Source organism: Peromyscus californicus, unplaced genomic scaffold (assembly GCF_007827085.1).
Source record: "Peromyscus californicus insignis strain IS unplaced genomic scaffold, ASM782708v3 Scaffold_5__1_contigs__length_169319896, whole genome shotgun sequence".
Classification (NCBI taxonomy): Eukaryota; Metazoa; Chordata; class Mammalia; order Rodentia; family Cricetidae; genus Peromyscus; species Peromyscus californicus.
Window position 1 is genome coordinate 53,072,840 of NW_026294573.1, and position 18,853 is coordinate 53,091,692.

Below are 18,853 nucleotides of genomic sequence, written 5' to 3' on the forward strand. Positions count from 1 at the left end.
CAAAGCTAATCTGGTCTACAGAGTGAGTTCCAGGACACCCAGGGCTACACAGAGAAACCTTGTCTCAAAAGGCTTGGTCAAGGGTTGGTGCAGGGAGAGCCAAGTCAGCACTGAGGAGCAGGTCACTGCAGATCACGGTCTGGAAAGGCAGGGCTGGGTGCTAGATGTAGAGGTTAGCTGAAGGGGAAAGCCAGCCAATGTGGTCTTCGGCAGAAGTCCCCCAGGGCCCCATCACATTCCATCTGCCTGAGTAAGGCGGGACTGAAGAGTCCCACTACAACTTCTCAGGGCAAGGGGGAGCACAGGGTTTCCAGAATGAGAAGAGAACTGTTGCTGGGACCCACCAAGGACCAAGGCTGGTACCCTGTGCCACTTCCCACGTGACACTGTCATTCCAGCAGTCACCTCTCCTTGGAGATGCACATGTCCACAGCACAGATCTCCTGGAGACTCATTGGGAGGGAGAATCACGTTCTGAAATTATCTGCTCTCATCAACAAAATTTGATAAAAATACAGAGAGCTGCAGGCGCTTTCCTTAGGAGGCAAATTGGGGTGGGGGGATTGATACGCTTTCTCTGGGGACTTTGAACATGACAAGCTGGGGTAGTGAAGCCCGAGCACCAGCTGCCAGCCTTTCCCTGGGAAGGGCTTATTTGGAAGATGTTTCAGAACATCCATCAAATGGGAACATTTTTGAGACAGAGACTATGCCTTGCTCATCTTTACCTGATATGTAGTGGGTCCTGCAGGTTGACATATCACAGCACACACAGGAAGGCACATGTACACACACACACACACACACACACACACACACACACACACACACACGGGGGGGCTGTCTAGGCAAACCCTCCACTCTTCAGTTCATGGTCAGGTGCATTCCCAGCCTGTAGTGTTAATAAGTAGGGCTCACTATGATGCATGGACCTCCGCGATCCTTCCTTCAGCAGACTCTGAAGGAGGCATTTACTTTTAAGGGACACTCTCCTTCGTAGGTGGTCTCTTTTTCTCCACTTCCCATCCTCCGCATCTTCAGCTGAGAAGCCCACAGATGGAGGCTGTCACCTCCAGATGGAATCTGTCAGAAAATGCATAGCCTCTGGGACCGGCTCTGTGACTCTTTCCCATGGTAACAGTCATCACACACCCTGTTTACATAGAGCTCTGGATGGCAAAGGGCAGTGTGGAGCACAGAGTGAGGACAGCCCTCCCTCTGCCCCGGGACAATGCAGATCTCCCTGCTGAACAGCCCCCTCCCTCAACAGTGCGGAGGACTCCATGCTTTAAAAGCTGGGCCTTGTTCCAAGTTTGTTCAGCAGAAGACTCCTTAGGGTTGTTTGGCTTCTGTATCAACTTGAACCACACACCTCTGCCCGCACAGTCCAGCTTTCAACAATGCTTAGGGCTGAGCAAGGCCAGGCAGCCCACCTGTGCTAGGATGCAGCAGGGAGCAGGCCAGACTGAGCTCTTGAGCTTACAGAGACCAGAACTAATCAAGTGATCACCTAGATTCCAGCCTAAATAGAAAGGTGCAGGGAGGGTGGCCCAGCAAATTCAAGGCTAGCCTGGGGTACATAGCAAATCACTGTTTCATGTAACACCAATCTTAAGAGGTCTTATAATAAAAGACCCAGAGCCAGATATTGGGGTGAAAGCTGAAAGATCAGAGAGCCAGAGCAAGCCACAGCCACCACCTATCACCTCACCAACTCCACGAATCCTCTGACTGAAATCTTTTGAGTCTTCACCCGAAAGGGTCTTAGCTGAACTACCTTAGTTCCTGTTTCCTCATGCTTTATATACCTTTCTCTGCCCTGAGGTCACTTCCTGGGATTAAAGGCATGTGTGCTTCCCAGTACTGGGATTAAAGATACATGCCACCACTGCCTGGCTCTGTGTCCAGTGTGGCCTTGAACTCACAGAGATCCAGACGGATCTCTGCCTCCTGAGTGATGGGATTAAGATTGGGTGCCACCACTGTCTGACCTCTATGTCTAATCTAGTGGCTGACTCTGTCCTCCGATCCTCAGGCAAGTTTTATTAGGGTACACAATCTATTACCACAGTTTCAAAAGAAAGCAAGAGATGACTTCGAGGCTAAGTGCGTATACTTCTCTTGCAAAGGATCTCAGTTTAGCTCTTAGGACTCACATTAAGTGGCTCACAATTCCTATAAGCCCAAGGGGCTCCCTCTCTGTGAGTACCCCACCACACACATGCATATACCTACACACACACACACACACACACACACATCTTAAAAATGAAAAAAAGCAAAAGAGGGGAGGGTGTAGCTCAGTTGGTAGAGAACTGACCTAGCAGTCAGCCACCACCGTGTTTGAGCCCCAGCACACACTAAATTGGGTGGTGGCATGTAGGCCTGGACTCTTAGCACTTGAGAGGTGAAAGCAGGAAGAACAGGAGTCCAGGGTTATCCTTGACCTCAACTAGTTCCTGGCCAATGTGGGCTAGACACGAGACCCAGCCCCAAAACAAGAGCAGTGTCTTCCTCCCTTGGGGCCCCTCCCACTCTCGGGTCTTTCTCTACTGCAGAACAATTGGTTTGAGCCTCAGTGGCAGCTGGGTCCCATCTAGCTGCAAAGGGGGAAGCCCAAAGAGCTTGACATGTTAATATGTCCCACCTGCTCCTCTGAAAGATGTGCCACATTTCAGGAAGTTAATTCTGCATACATACAGTTCCAGTGAGAGCAAAATATATAGTAAGCATCACAGGCAGCCTCAGCCTGGGTTTTACCTCTAAATCAGTCACCAAGATCAGTGTCATTTTCAAAGTCCTTTAGCTTTCAGAACTCTGGCTGCAGGACTGTGCTCCCTCATTAGAGACTGGCTGCCCCTGTGGAGCTCACCCTCCAACACCCGGGTGTGTAGGCTTTCCCTCCATCTCTGTACAGCCAGCAGCAACCCCGCCTAAGGAGAACGCCACAGGTCCAGCTTCTTCAGCTCCAGCTCTTTGCAGACTGGCCCGTGCAGTGGAGAAGGTGCTACCTCGACTTCAAGTCGTCAACAAGTGCTGGGAGCTGACTTCTGCTCCTAAGGAGACAGTTAATGATGGGAGGGCGCTCACTGGGAGATAGCTCAGTCCATAAAGTGTTTGCAATGCAATCGTGAGGACCTAAGTTCAATCCCCAGAACCCACAGCTATAAAAACATCCAGACATTGTTGCACATGCTTGTAAGAAGGCTCACTGGCCAGCTAGCCTTGCCTGCTTGGTCCAGACCGTTGAGAGACTCCATCTCAAAATGAACATGGCAGGCAGCCCCTGAGGAACACCACCCGGGGTTGGGCCCTGGCCTCTATGTGCACAGGCATACATGTGCACATGCACAGATGAACATGCATGCTGACATGCACATGAGAAAATGCTTTTTCAGTGAGTTTATGACTTGTAGGCATAGAGCATCAAACAAGCTTCCAACAGGTGGGAAATTGCTAGTGTAGTATGGCCTCTTAAAGCAGAATAAGATGAGTTATGAAGACTAACAGTGAGGAAACATCTCCCAGCACACCACGGGAAGTTGCAATAAAAGGGCATTTAAGACAGATGCATGCTTCCATTTCTCTACTTGAACACCAGCAATAGACTTGCATAGGAGAAAAGAGAAAGGAAACGCACTAAAATGCTAACCTTCACGTAGACCTGTGTGTTGGGATAGGAAAGGTTATTTTCTTTCCTATATTTTCCAATTGTCTTAAGTGTTGAGGGTCCGGCAACCCCTTCTCTATTCCCACTGGCACAGGCTCCCCAGGACTGAGGACTGTTCCTGGGGAAGGGACCCTCATATCTCATGATCCTGTGTCTCATGGTCCTCATGCCATTTGGATCACATCCCCTCCTGCATCACCTGACATTTATATCATCCTTTCTCAACATGCCCCCCACCCCCCCCCCCTCTTCTCACTGGGACAAGAGGCAGATAGGATGAACTTTTTCTTTCTTCTCTACAGGCTGGCCAAACAGCTTTGTCCATCGTGCTGAATTCACCTGCCCATGTGGAAATTGCGGAGCTTCTGCAGGCCCATTTGGAGCAAGGCAGGTCCCTGGGGCTGTAGAGGCTACAGAAGAGCTAACAGCCAGGAAGAAAAGGCCCCTTTTCTGATCTCCTTTGCCCTTAGAGAGGGCCGGGGCCACAGGCAGAGGGCCACCATTCAAAAGAAGAAGCTATGTCAAATATGCACAATACATTCCCCTCATCTAATGCTGCTCATTAGGATGCTTAGTAGTTTTTTGCCTTAGGCCAAGCCCCCCAAACTACACAGGCTTCAGAGCAGGTCCAAGGTGCAGAGTGCACAGTGCAGTGGGGTTGTCCAGAAATTCAAGACCTCTTCAGCCTTGAATTCCTCATGACTGTTTTAGCAGTCCTGTGTAGCAAGCAGGTGGGTAAGGGCACACTCACACAGTAGAAAAGCAATACTATTTACATGGAGTTTTAAAGTACAGTCTTTTTGTTTTGAATCAAATATATATATATATACAAATATATCCCACTGAATATGCATGTCTAGAGAGAATGGGAGAGGAATCTAAATTTAGGCAAGGTAGGCCGAAGCCCAGTGATGTCAATGCCAAGGCATGGCACTTCTGAGTCCTCCAGTGGCTCCAGTTTCCTCTATGGAAGTAAGCAGAAAATCCAATCCAATGGTTAACACTAGGTGCATGTTGGCGGAGTCCGGTCATTTCAGCTGTTCTCAACCTATGAAGAAAGAAATGAATTGGCTAGCTTCTTGCTGAGACTGAGTCATTGTAGACATCGTTGCTGGAAGCACAGGGCCCCTATGAGCAGGTACTGGCTCTGATAACTTCTGAGCTACTGGATGCACAGAAGTCCAGCCTGGGCTTCAGTGGTAGGCAGCCAGGCAAGACAGAGCTCTCTCTGGACCAACATCTCTCCCAGGGACAGTTCTTTCCTAGGCTTCCATATCCCCTGGGGCCTGTACGTGAAAGCTCTGAAAGTCTCATGCAAAAATCATCTCTCTATAAAAGGAAGCGTGTCAGAATTGGAGATGTGAACAGTGAAAACTCAAAAGCAAGAACTCCCATTTGGGCTGGAATGCCTATGTGCTTGCTACCCCTTGGGTGAGTCACCAAGCCTTCATAGGTGATGGCTCCATCATCTTCAGAATGGAGGTGATCATACACCCTCCCTCTGGGGTTCTTCATAAGAAACTGCATGTGGAAGTTTCAGAATCCAGATGATAACCCAGAAAGACGGCCTTCAGAAACTCTGCAGCAAACTTCTCCCCACAGCGTGATTGGTGAGAGATGCCCAAAGTCCCATGTGTGGATGCTGCTCGGAGATGGAAAGATCAGTGCCTCAGAGGAGCTTTAGAAAAAAAAAAAAAAGCCACATCAAAACACAATGTAAAAGCAAACACATACATTAACAAATGTTAGCTCCATGCTTTGCAAAGGTTCATGTGTATCCAGCCCCCGGGATCTTGTTATGGGCCTGAGTTTCTATGTACCCGACTAGGCCCAGAGGCAGTTAGGCCACAACCAAGCTTGGAGTAGCACAGCTCTGGCCTGTCCTTCCTGTATATAAATTAAAATGTTGCCTCTCAATGGGTCTCAAAATTTCTTTGCTCTTGATTCCTGGGAATTTGCAATACAGGACTATATTAGCTCATTTCTTTTTGTTATGAAAAAATACCCAAGGAAGGATATGAAGAAGAAGAGGGTATTAATTAGCCCCCAGTTTGGGAGTCATCTAGTACGGTTTGAGGTCTGAGGAGGCCCTGTGACAGATGGCAGGAGCCTGTTGAGGAGGAGGAAGGGACCACAGCTGGATACAGGAAGCTCAAGAGCGAGAAGTCGGGTTTTTGGACAGTCCTCTTGTGCCAGCCGCTCCGGGTCCCAGGAGAGATACCTTACTTACTGTGACAATGTGCCCCCATTTGACCCTTAAAACTTAACACTTCCCAGGACTGGGGTAGGGGAATGAAATGCTGTGGAGACTGGCCCAGTCAGAGAGGGTCAGAGAAAGAAAGAGACTTGGAGCGGAACTCTAAGGAGTGAGCCAGGGTGTTCTAGAGAGCAGTAGGGTTGAAGCTATGGCATGAATAAAGCCTTGTGGCCCCACAGCCATGGGAGTTCAGATGAGTTCAGTTTCAGTCCATGGGAGAGGAGATTGGAGAGAGAGGAAGGCATATGGTCTTGTTTATTGTATTTTGATGTTAGAGATTTGGACTGGAGCCCAAACTTGAGGGGGCTATCTCACAGACTACTTTAAGAATCCAAATGCCGTTTTGAAAAATACACGTGTGCTAAGCTCTTCTCTTAAAATCGTACTGGGGGGGGGGGCGGGTGTTCAGCAGGTAAAGGTGCTTGCTGCCAAGCCTGATGACCTGAGTTTGGTCCCCAGGACTCACGTGGTGGAAGGAGAGAACCGGTTCTGGCAAGTTGTCCTCCACATGAACACTGCACACACCGAAGGAATAACTAAATGTAATTTTAAAATATTTTTAAGCACTGCTCGGCTGGAAATGAGGCTGAGGGATAGACAAACATGAGTATGTTTGAGGCTCTTGGCTTCAATCCCGGCAGGGGAAGGAGAGGCATTACTATAGGGGGTGGGAGCCACTGAAGAATCTCTACACACTGAAAGCAGCCAATCAGAGGTGAGGCTAGAAGCCAGGCGGTCAGTTGGGAGCCTCTTGTGAGGTATAGAGTGGAGATAAAATTAATCACTGCTGGCAAAGGCGCCTGGGATGAGGTGTACCAGGATATGGTCACAAACAGGGTAAGAGAAGAGTTGGTGTCACCGTTATCCCCAATACCACTTTACTGTGCTTCCAGACTTCTAAACTCTCCAGCTCACTACCAAGGACAGAGACTCTTCTTCCCAGCCTCCCTCGCAGTTTGCTATGGCTTCTTAACTACATGTGGATGAGATATGTGTAAAGTGATGTACATAGACTTCAGGCAAAGGGAAGGGACCAACCCTTTCTCACTGGCTGGGATGCTGTAGCCATCTAGCTTGATCCATAAAGATGAGGCTAATGCCCCCCAAAACAGGACAGGAGTCAGAAGGGGCGGGGGTCCTGTCACATCTGCTTACACAAAAGCCTTCTCATTTGTGTAAACCATTGTCCACTGGGACCCCGCCTGAAATAGACTACATCTTTGAGACCTCACGGCAATCCAAGGGCATCAGGGGAGAAAGGCCTTTCTGATGCTGGGCAGTGGTGGCACATGCCGATTTAATCCCAGCACTCAGGAGGTAGCAGAGGCAGGCAGATCTTTGGGTTTGAGTCCACCCTGGTCTACAGAGTGAGTTCCAGGACAGCCAGGGCCACACAGAGAAACCCTGTCCCGGGAGAAAGAAAAGAAAAAGAAAAGCTTGTCTCCCAACTGAGTGTCATGGATGTCTATGATACTAGGCCCTGGTCCACAGTGATGATGGGATTGCCAGCCCACAGCCATGCGGAAAGTGTAGCCTATGCCACCCTGACAGATTCCAGGACATGAGCTGTCCGTGCCTGGGCAGCTGCCGGTGGAAATCTGGGCCAGACCACTGGATTGTTTGAGCAACTTGAGAGAACATATTCTCCTGCAGTGGTAGTGTTTAGTTTGTAAGAAGGGAAGGAAGCCAGAGGGGAGTGGGATTCTGGGAGAGGGTGAATTTACAAGAGTAGAGGTCAAGATGGGTTGAAGGGAGGAGCAAGGAGCCACAGTCAGAACAGACAGGCAAAGTATGCTGGGCAGGAGGGAGGCCAGTCATCCTAACCTGCATCACAGGGACTCCCTCCTCCCCAGGAAAGCATGGACCCCAGGCACCACCTGAGCAGTCAGCTGTCTGCTAAGAACTCTGAAACTGGTGTTTAGTAAGTAGCTCCAGCCCCACTAGTATTCGGGTTATAACATACAGAGCTCTGAAGCTCCTGGTCATGCATCAGCCGTGTGCTTGGAGCAGACTTTCAGAGCAGAGCAAGATGAGAAGGCCAGGACAACCTGTGCTCCTATGGGAAGATCCCTGTAGATACCTACCCTCAAATATGGGAAATTCCTGCCGGTATTTCTTCACCTACACCCTGTAGGTACACAGCACCATGACAGGAAGCTGGGAAGGCAGGTGCCAATGGGACAATCTGTGGCTCAATCCCAGCCGGACCACTTACTATGGTGGTATTTTATTTGTACTGAAATGTGATTTTAATTTTATGTTAATAAATAAAGTTGCCCAGGGGTCAGAGCTATTAGAGCCATAGCAAAAGCGTGGCGTTGGTGGTGCACGCCTTTAATCCCAGCACTTGGTAGGCAGAGCTAGTTAGATCTCTGTGTGGTCAAGGATACAGCCTTTAATCTCAATACCATAGAAGACCTGGAGGGCTGTACAACAGACAGTGACGAGGCGGTCATGTGGCTGGTTTTACAACAATGAGAAGGCAGAACAGAAAGTCTATATAAAGACAAACAGACAGGAAGTAGCTCTCTTTTGGAGAGGTCTCTTGACTGAAGAGGCTAACTGCAGCAGGCTGGTAAGGCTCTTAGCTCTGATCTCTTGGCTTTCTTCTTTGCATTGGTTCTGTGTTTCTTATTTAGTAAGACAGTTGGTTACATCTACAACTTACTGCTTAGTTATGATCTGCAACATGGGGACCGGAACTCCCTTGGTCCTAGAAGCAGTTGGTCAGCTGGCACATAGGCACACAGTGGGTCTGTACCAGGCTTTTCCTTTTGGGCCACCAACCAGCTCTCAAATCATGACATGGACTTATTATTAGTTTTGAATGCTCAGCCTAGCTTAGGCATGTTTTTCAGTTAGCTCTTTTAACTTAAATTAACATGTTTCAAGCTGGAGAGATGGCTGAGAGGTTAAGAGCAATGGCTGCCCTTCCAGAGGTCCTGAGTTCAATTCCTAGCAACCACATGGTGGCTCACAACCATCTATAATGAGACCTGGTGCCATCTTCTGACATGCAGACATACATGCAGGTAGAGCACTGTATACATAATAAATAAATACATCTTAAAAACAAAAAAAGTAAAAAAATAATCTGTTCCTCTTTATCTACCTTTTGCCCTGGGGCTTTTTACCTTCCTTACTTCTGTTTGTCTTGTTTTCACTGCTTCTTGTGTCTGGCCGGCTGGCGTCTGCCTGGCTTCTGGCCCCAGGCCTGTCCCTCATTCTCTCCTCCTTCTTCTCTCCCCTTTCTCTTTCTAGATTTCTTCTCCTATTTATTGTCCCTGATCACTAGCATAAACAAATGTAACACATCTTTGCCTAGCTAAAATAATATTCCACAACAGTGGGCAGCCTCAATAACAGCATGAACTGCTCTCTCTGGGCCCTGCCTCTAACAGCAGCAGCTTGCGCTGGGTGTAGTGGTGCAGGTCTTTACTTGGGTGGCAGAGGTAAGGGCAGGTGGATCTCTGTGAGTCTGAGTTCCAGGACAGCCAAGGCTACACAGGGAAACCCTGTCTTGAAAAGCAAAACAACAACAACAACAAAAACCCAAAACCAACCAAACAACAACAATAAAGAAAGCAGACTGAGGGAGCCATGAGGAACAAGCCAGTAAGCAGCACTCCTCCATGGCCTCTGCATCAGCTCCTGCCTCCAAGTTCTTGCCCTGTTTAAGTTCCCACCCTGGCTTCTTTCAATGACAGGCTATGATATGGAAGTGTAAGCCAGATAAACCCTTTCCTTCCCAACTTGCTTTTGGTCATGGTGTTTCTTCATAGCAATAGTAACCTTGACTAAGACAGGCTCTTTGACAAAATTCCATTGCTGTACCTTCAGATCCCTTCTTGACCCCTACAAGTGCCCCAGGCTAGGGACAGGGTACCTGGCTGCAGAAGATGACTTAAGGTTCAAAGCTGCTTCGGGGGCTGAAGACAGTGTCTGGCCTGCACGTTTGTCAGGGCCACCCCTTAGGACAGAGCGTTGTTTAAGACTGGGACAGTTGTGTTGTCAGAATGCCTATGTGTCAGCATTTCCGGGAGGAAAGGGGCCTCTGCTCAGGGCACAGATGTCTGACCCCTGCATTGCCTCAATGGCTGGAGGAAGGAAGTTCCTCCTGGGACCCTGGGTTGGATCTCCAGCACCGTGACTTCACTAACTAAACACAAACTCCTGGACTCCAATGCAGCCTTCCCACAGAAGGTGCCGGGTTCTCTTAAGATCCGCAGAAAATTTCTCAGGCATTTAAAAAATACATTATTGTTTTTCTTTTCTTTTTTCCCTTATTGTGTGGTCCTAGCTTGCCTCAAACTCACAGCACTCTTCTTGCCTCTCCCTCTCAAATGCTGGGACTACAGACATGCCCCGTCACTCCTGGGTCCTTGGGCATCTTAACAGGCATGGCCTCCCTCACTGACTACCACAGTGGTGGTAACTGCATCTTGAGGTCTAATGTCCACATAGAGCATCGGGAAGTCTTGTTAAAATGCAGATCCCTGTTCTCGAGTCTGGACTGGGCTTGAGATGATGCATTCCAACAAGCTCCCGGTGCTGCTGGAGAATAACTCACTGTGGAAAGCAAGGGGAGAGACATCCAAGTTGGAATGGTGTCCTCTCTGAGGAGGTGGCAGGGTAAATGGGGGAGGGGGAGTGAGAGACTTCACTGTGCACTATTTGAGAGCTCATGAATTTTTTGTAACTGTATGCATATTCCATTTAGTCAAGAAAACATCTATGAGGGTGGGCAAAGGGACAGTTTCTGTAGCATGAATCCTAATTGGTCTCAATAATAAAAACCCGGAGTCAGATATCAGGGTGAAAGCTGAAAGATCAGAGAATCAGAGCAAGCCAGCCACTAGTTCTTACCTCTACGAAATCCTCACCCGAAAGGAGGCTGAGCTCCTGTCTCCTCCCACCTTACATTCTTTTCTCCACCCAGCCTTATCACTTCCTGTCTCCACCTCCTTAGTGCGGGGATTAAAGGCGTGTGCCGCCACTGCCTGGCCTCCATGGCTAACTAGTGGCTTAGCTCAGCACTCTGATTTTCAGGCAGGCTTCATTTGTTGGTTCATACCACCACCACCACCACAAATTTTGAGTAGTCAAAGCTGTCCTGGAACTCTCTAAGTAGCCAAGGATGACCTTGAACTCCTGATCCTCCTGTCTCTACCTCCCAAGGGCTGTGATGTCAGAGGTGAGCCACTAAAGTGGCAATTCCACAGAGTCTGCTGATAGTCAAAAGGGATTTATTCTGAGTTAACTCACAATATGTATAAGGGAGTTGGTCGCAGGATCCAGGAGGGGTGGGGTGAGGTCCAATGCAGTTCTCTGGAGAACTCTGCCTTGGTCCGCAGTACCAGCATCCAGCATCCAAGACCACGAGGTAGCCAAGAGAGCGAGCACTTACACATTCCAGGTCTTAAGGGGTCCCCCCTTGGCCACACCCCAGGGGGCACAGGTACCTAGCAGTTACCTGCTGCCTACTAGGGGTGGTGCTTCAGGCTAAAGCACAGACAACCACCCCTACAAGCCACTGTACCCCATTTCAGGAAACTGCAAATTTTGAAGCCACTAATTCTAGAATCAAGTTGAACTTTTGACTCTACCACTGAAGGCCTTCAGTGCCCACTACACCTCTTTCCCTAGCAATTGGTTCTTTCTGAGAGAAAGCCTACCTCTAGGGATACAGGCCCTTGAACTGCTCTGTGGCCTCGCCTCTGCCCTAGCTCCTAGTGGCTTTGTCAGAGAAATTGTTGTTCTTTGTTTTGTTTTGATTTTTGAAACAGGATCTCACGCTATAGCCCATGCTGGTCTAGCCTGGCCTCCATCATGGCCTAGAGGAGACAGTGAAGATCAAATGAACTCTCATCTCCCAGGTCCCTCCACAGTTAATGGGTATTTGCTGGTCATGTCTGATGACGCTGGCAACTTTTTCTTACCCCTCCTAGTATGCGAGCGACACTTGCCCTCCAGTTCACAGTGGTTATACTGTTGCAGATCATAGCAGCCTTAGCAGGGGAGAATACTGATGCACTGGGAAAGGTCACCATGCCCAGGAGCCCAGGGACACTAACTGTAAAAGACATGATCTCATTTCCAATCAAGAATAAACTAAGCTCCCTGGGATGGAATGATTTGCCTAAAAACTATTTCCCGTGGGCAGGGTCAGTGGGAAGTTTAAAGATTAAGATCTGTGGAGAGTCTGCAAGGACATTTTTAGACATTTGTATTACAAAGTTCAAACTAGATAGGGTCTCACTCTGAAGTCCAGGCTAGCCACAAAGTTCTGCCTCAACCTGCTACTTGCTGGGATTACAGGCATGTGCCACCTACCATGTCAAGGTGCATAGCCATGATCTTCACAAGTAGAACACATTTTTAGTACTTCGGAGAGACATCTGTTTACAGGAAACCTGTGGCAACCCTCTAAAACAAAGCACACGGGCTCTGCTCCTGCTTCTCACACATCTGGACACCTCTGACTAAGTCTATTACTCAGAAGGAGGCATTGGCCAATATTTTTCACTTAATGTGCGCTAGCCAGTCAGCTAAAGAGAAACTGAACTTCCCAGCAACCAAACAGTTCTCTAAAAACGTGTCTGTTAGCTGTGAATGAAGTGAGTGCATTACCTAATGCTGGCAAGAACAAGGCTGAAGACCAAGAGTTGTCATGATCCAATCAGGGAGATTCTAGTGCACAGAGTCATGTGTGCGCAAAATCAAGGCAAAGGAGATTGTTTAACCCAGGGCCTGGGCCTGGAGAGATGCTCAGCGATTATGAGCACTCTAACTTCAGTCCCAGGGGATCTTAAGCCATCTTCTGGCCTCCATGGGCACCACACATATACATGGTACACAGACATATACACAGGCAAAATACCCATACATGTAATGTATATATGTGTGTGTGTGTGTGTGTGTGTGTGTGTGTGTGTGTGTGTGTGTGTGTGTGTGTGTTTCCTTCTATCTGAGAATTGCTCATATCATCTGCCATCTCTTCCAGGAAGTTGTCCCTCTTGGTGGCTAGGCCCTAAGTCATTGAAAAGCTGCATTAGTAAGACCTGGAAGATTGACAGTCCCTCAGAGGCAGAAGCAAACTGGCCAGAGCTTCATAAGCGTTGCTGCCTGTTAGGACTGGCCCCTGCCTGGCCGCCTGCTGAGGCGGCAGAAGAGAGTGGATTGCCACCTTGAAATACTCTTGAGTCAAGCCGGTATTTGACAAGGACAAGCTACTGTATCCTAGACAAGCACTTTAGAAATCAGATTTCTGAAAATGAAAATCCAACCCCTCTGCACTCCTAATCTGATTTCCCCGTGGTGGGGGAGGGGAGTCTAAATGCAAGCGGTGTTTCAGGAGTGCTCGGTTCTCTTGATCGATGGCTTTTGATCCCTGAACCCGCCTGCTTCTCCTATCACCTCTTGTTTAGCACCAGTTTCAACTCAGGAAGGAAGAAAGTAGCCTCAGGAGAGGGAGAGGAAGTCACAGGTAGCCTTTCCCAGCCCTGCCCCTCTCAGGGCTGCAGAGAGCCTCACTGTGGAGTGGATGGGTGCTCTGGTGCACTAGAGAGGTTGGGCAGGGTTGGCTGTGCAGCACCCTGGGGCCGAAGGGGAGCCGGCAGGCCACTAGAACACACAGAGTCTAGTTCTGAGGGATTCAGGGAGAGGGGCAGCCTAGCCATAGTTGGTTATGAGAGGTTAGTTAGGAAGGGCTTCCAGCACAATGGGCTTGGGCTCAGCTTGCAGAACTCAGGACCTGCTGCTAATGCAGGGAACAGAGACAGAGTTCTCCACGTCAGCATGTGTCATTGATTGCCTCCAGTCTTAAGTTTTCTATCTTACCGATGTTTTATTTGTTAATGTTTGAACTGGGGTCTTCTGGAGCCCCAGGTTGGACTGGTCTTGAACCTAACATAGCTGAGAATGACCAATGCTGAACTCTCGATCCTCCTGCCTCCACCACCCATTTGCCAGCTGGGATTACGAGTGTGCCCCACCAAGGCAACCTAAACTTTTTAGCTTTTAGGAGGTAGCCTTTCTAGAACATAAAAGAAAAAAAAAAAAAAAAGAGCTGGGCATGGTGGTGCACACTTAATCCTAGCACTTGGGAGGCAGACACAGAAGCTCTGTGAGTTTGAGGCCAGCCTAGTCTCCACATGGGGAGTTCCAGGACAGCCAGGACTACACAGTGAGACCCTGTCTCAAAAAGCTAAAGTATAATGATGATGATGATGATGATGAATTTAAATTTTTATTTCTTACCAGTCCCTGGTATTTAGAAAAGTGTACCCAAATCAAATAAACACTGACATGCAAATTATTTAGACTGAGTGATATTTAGACTTCTATTAAAAATGTTTTGGGTTGGTCATTGAGTTGGAATTTAACAACAAAGTCAGCATGCACTGGATCTGTGGGGAGATCTAGGCAGACAAGGTGTGGAAGTTGTTGGGATCAAAGGGTTCCTAGAAGCCTTGATGGTTCTAGGTAGAAGAGAAAGAAGGAAAAAGAGAGGAAACCTTTTAAAGGGACTCAAGGACTGGAACCCTGGAGAAGATGGAGCCCTGGGAAAGGAGAGACAGGGAGGGCATCCAGGCAAGCAGCCAAGGCAAGGCTGTGCTGAGCTGGGGAAATCACTGTGCAGAGGAAGGAAAAGCAAGACTGAGCATGCGTGAAAACTTCCTTCTAACACAGTCCTGCACTCCTGACACCCAGGGGGGGAATGTCAGGGGCAGGACGCAAGTGCTGCTGGGCAGAAGACTCAGGAAAGAACAGGCCCTTCTCTCCTATGGCCCCAATTTAGCATTAGATGGACATGGACAAATCACCATCTCCCTAAAAGCTCCTGCATTTCCTGCTCCTGGTATGCCTGGGCTCTGCTCTGAACACAGAGGCCTCCCTCCACCTCTAAGGTTGGGGTGGAGAGGTAAGAGGGGCTGATTGACAATGACATACGTGGGTGAAGGAGGGAGTGGCACTCAATCCATCCTAACCCCCTCACCTTGGGTGACCTTCAAGCTCTTGCCTTGGGAATTTGTGAGTGTTGCCTTAGGTTGCTTTCGTGGTAATTTCTCAGCAATTAGCTAAGACTAAAAACACTTCAAACAATAGATTTGGGGAGAGCCCATATGTTCCCAGACACAACTGAATTGTGTGTTTTAATTTGGGGAGGATGAGAAGAGAGTATTACTGTTGGCATATTCTAGCATTGCTTCCCACGGCCGGAACTACCCATTGTTTTCAGGAGACAAATTCCTGCAGAGACTGGGTCTCTGGGAGGCAGGAAGCATTCAGAACAGCCAGGACCATATCCTGCTGTGTGCAAGTATTAAATTCTAGCAAAACAAGATCGTGAATGAGGCTACATTAGTGATTTGGATTTTATTGCCATTGCTGCCTCTGCAGCTCAACATAAATCTGTTTTCTGTTATAATTGCATAAGAGCTTCTTTGGAATAGTCACAATTCTTGGTTAAAAATGGGAGGCTCTCATCAGCAAGTGAACGCAGCGTCCTCTGAGCTCTTAGGTCCCCCTGGAATCAGACTTTGACTCTTATTCACCACGAAGATTCAGAAAATGGAACTTCAAGGCTGGAGGGATAGAGTACTTGCTGATCTTGCTGAGGATTTGAGTTCACGTCCCAGCACCCACATCAGGTGGATCAGGTCCCAGCACCAACACCAGGGGATCCGATGCCCTCTTCTGGCGTCTCAAGGCACTGACACACGCATGCACACATACACATTAAAAGAGAAAACAAACCTTAATTTAAATCTTAAATTAAAAAAAAAAAAAAAGAAGAAAATGAAACTTCAGCCACCACTAACCCCTAAAATCAAAGTCTCAAATGGGGAAAGTGAGGTAGAATAGAAAGCCTGGGAAAATTAAGACACGGGAAGGAAAAAGGGTACCTCACCCTGGATTAGGGTTTATATTTCTTGCTAGCTGAGCGTCAAGACTTTTGAGACACGAGAGGGAGCACAAGCGTGGTGGCCGAGTCTCTGGTATTCCAGGCCAGAGGAGAAGAACACAGAACAGGAGCCCCCCACTGAGCAGCTGGCCCAGACAGCAGCAGAGAATGAGGGCCCCCAGTCCAAGAGATCCAGGAACTGGACAAGGATGAACTCCTGCTCGAGGACAAGGAGGTCCTATTGGCCCAAGTGGCTGTCTCTGCAGACCCTCAACGTCTCCAACATCACTGCGACCCAACTGACCTCTCCAGGTCCTCTGGTACCGGATGGGACAGATGGTCTGGAGAGCTTCACAAAACAGTCATTTGTGCCGAAAGAAGGGGAAAAATCGCTTTCCAGGTGAACGGGGATTGTGTCAGGCATGGCGTACACCCAGCACACATACAGGATAGGCCGTGAGATTGACAGGACTGACTACGTGGTCCAGGCTCTGGGCTCCGGGCTGAGGAGCAGTTCCTGACAACCATGGAGGTGGCCCCCAAAGACATGTTTGCTTGGGGCAGCTACAATATCAAGTCCCACTTCACAGAGGATGACAAGACAGACTACCTGTCATGGGAATGAAACGTCGCCATGGGAACAGAATGGAAGGGCGCCTAGCTGGGAGTTGGGGATGATAGACAAACAGAAGGCCAACATATCCCTTCCCACCCCAAACCAAAGTGCTGACAGGCTCCTCCCTGATCTTCTCAGGCAGGCAGCTCTTCCGTAAGCCTCTCCTCCTTCTGCCCACAGGCCCCTGTGGTCTCTGGTGTCACAATGCTGCTTCTGTTGTTGAGGAAGGGTTCCAGCCCAGGCCTCCAAACCACTGGGTCCCTCCAGGTTCCCCGTCTTCCCTTCCTCAGGCCCTGGTTGGGCCCTGACTTCTAGAAGGTAGTGAACTATTGGGGGTTGCCCCACCAATGGGTCTCTGCCCCAGCACAGGCCGAAGACTGGGCTGTCCTTCGGGCACCATCACTGTCTGACGAGGCCGTCACTGTCAGTCACTGTTTAACCGTGAGATCTTAACATGTGGAGCACGTCCTGGGGGGCCGTCACTTACTCCTAATTCACTTGTCTGCAGGAGCATGTCATCTCCCCTCTCCTCGGCTTGTCTAACATCCCCACCCTAGTGGCCCAGTCAGGGAGGCCTGGGGTCTGCCGCTGTTGCTTCCTACAGGGTTGGCCAGCTCTTCGCCATGGCCAGGGCTGAGGGTGGCTCCGGTAGCTAGGGGTGGGTCAAATTGCCAAAACTCAATGCTTCCGGCCCCATCTAGAGGGCAGGATTAGGGGGCCTAATTCCTCTGCCTTCTCTGTCCTTGTAGGCAGTACTCAGAACCCTTGTCCCCACAGAGAGCACCTGCGCACAAAGCCAATGGCAGAGTCTTACGCGTCTCACTTGGGCCCTGTGGTCTGGAACCTTGTATCTGGCCTGTCAGTATTCTTTTGACTCCATTTGGGCCAGCTCATAGTCCTGGTCACCATGTGGTGTTCCTCAAGCCCAGGCCTCGACAGGCAGAGGAGCCTGTTCCTGATTCTTTTCTGACTAGGAAATAAACACCCCTGAAGGAGAAGAAAAAAAAAAAACACCTTTTTTGGACACAGCTAACAAAATCACTATGGTGGTTTCTTGTATAGAGAAAGGGATTTCAAATAAGAACACGAAAGTAGAGTGAACCGTGCTGACGTCCGAATGCAGACATTCGAATTTAACATTTCTTTCCTCATCGAGGAACTCGTACTTTCCTGTGGAAATTTCACAAGATTATAAACAAATTCACAATAAAAACACATGCCTTGAGACGTGTTTAATTAGACATCGTTTGACCTCTTCTGTGGCCGATGTTTTTATCTTATAAGCCTGTGAATTTGTGCAACACACCTCATAAGTCAGCTTATCATCTCACTCATTAAAGATCATTTCTTTAAGGCACATATTTTTACTTTATCTTTTAAGATCCATTGAGAGCAACATCACTCCCAAACCCTCAAATCATATATACGGCTATTGGTAAGGGGTGTAAACTCAATCCTGTCTTGTGAGAAGCCCACACTTGTGTGTGTGTGTGTGTGTGCACGTTGCACACGTGCAGGAGAATCTGCAGAGGCCACAGGAGGGCATTGGTAGAAGGGTTTTAGGAGTGTCCATTGTTACATGGGAAGTTTGTGGGGGTTTGTTTAGTTTTTTTGAGACAGGGCTTCTCTGTGTAGTTTTGGTGCCTGTCCTGGATCTCGCTCTGAAGACCAGGCTGACCTCTAACTCACAGAGATCCGCCTGCCTCTGCCTCCCAAGTGCTGGGATTAAAGGCGTGCGCCACCACTGCCTGGCTTGCATGGGAAGTTTTAGAAATATCTTAACATGGTTTGTTCTCAGGTATTTTCCTTGATTAGCCCACGGCTAATTAAAGCTTTTAGAAATACATACAGGTGCAACAAACACCATTCATCAGAAGCCTTTCCTAGGACTTGCTGGTGAGATGGCTCAGGTGTAATGGTGTTTACTGTACAAGCCTGACCGTGAGTTCGAGCCCCTGAACCCATGGGGAAGTGGAAAGACAGCTGACTCCACAAACTTGTCCTCTGACCTCAACATGCACACCACGGCGCGCGCGTGCGCGCGCGCGCGCGCACACACACACACACACACACACACACACACACACACACAAGAAAACTGTAACACAAATTGCTATCTTTATTTTATATGCATTATGTGTTTTACCTACATGCATGTTTGTGTGAGGGTATCAGATCTTGGAGTTACAGACAGTTGTTAGCTGCTATGTGGGTGCTGGGAATTGAACCCGGGTACTCTGGTAGAGCAGTTGGTGCTCTTAACCACTGAGCCATCACTCCAGCCCTTTTTTTTTTTTTTAAGATTTATTTGTTTGTTTATTTATTTATTATGGATACAGCATTCTGCCTCCATGCATGCTTGCAGGCCAGAAGAGGGCACCAGATCTCATTACGGATGGTGTG

The 18,853-nt window shown here is 48.7% G+C and overlaps 1 protein-coding gene and 1 pseudogene across 1 annotated transcript in view; both read left to right on the forward strand.

Moving 5' to 3' along the window:
- The window catches only part of Kank4 (KN motif and ankyrin repeat domains 4), a 71,230-nt gene extending 65,643 nt beyond the window's left edge, over positions 1-5,587 (forward strand). Inside the window, exon 10 of the mRNA XM_052716312.1 lies at positions 3,973-5,587. Coding sequence (XP_052572272.1) covers positions 3,973-4,077 — 105 coding nt within the window. The 3' untranslated portion in view covers positions 4,078-5,587. The remainder of the gene's footprint in view (positions 1-3,972) is intronic.
- On the forward strand, positions 5,196-18,663 carry LOC128096988 (rho GDP-dissociation inhibitor 1-like; annotated as a pseudogene).
- Positions 18,664-18,853: the final 190 nt, after the last annotated feature.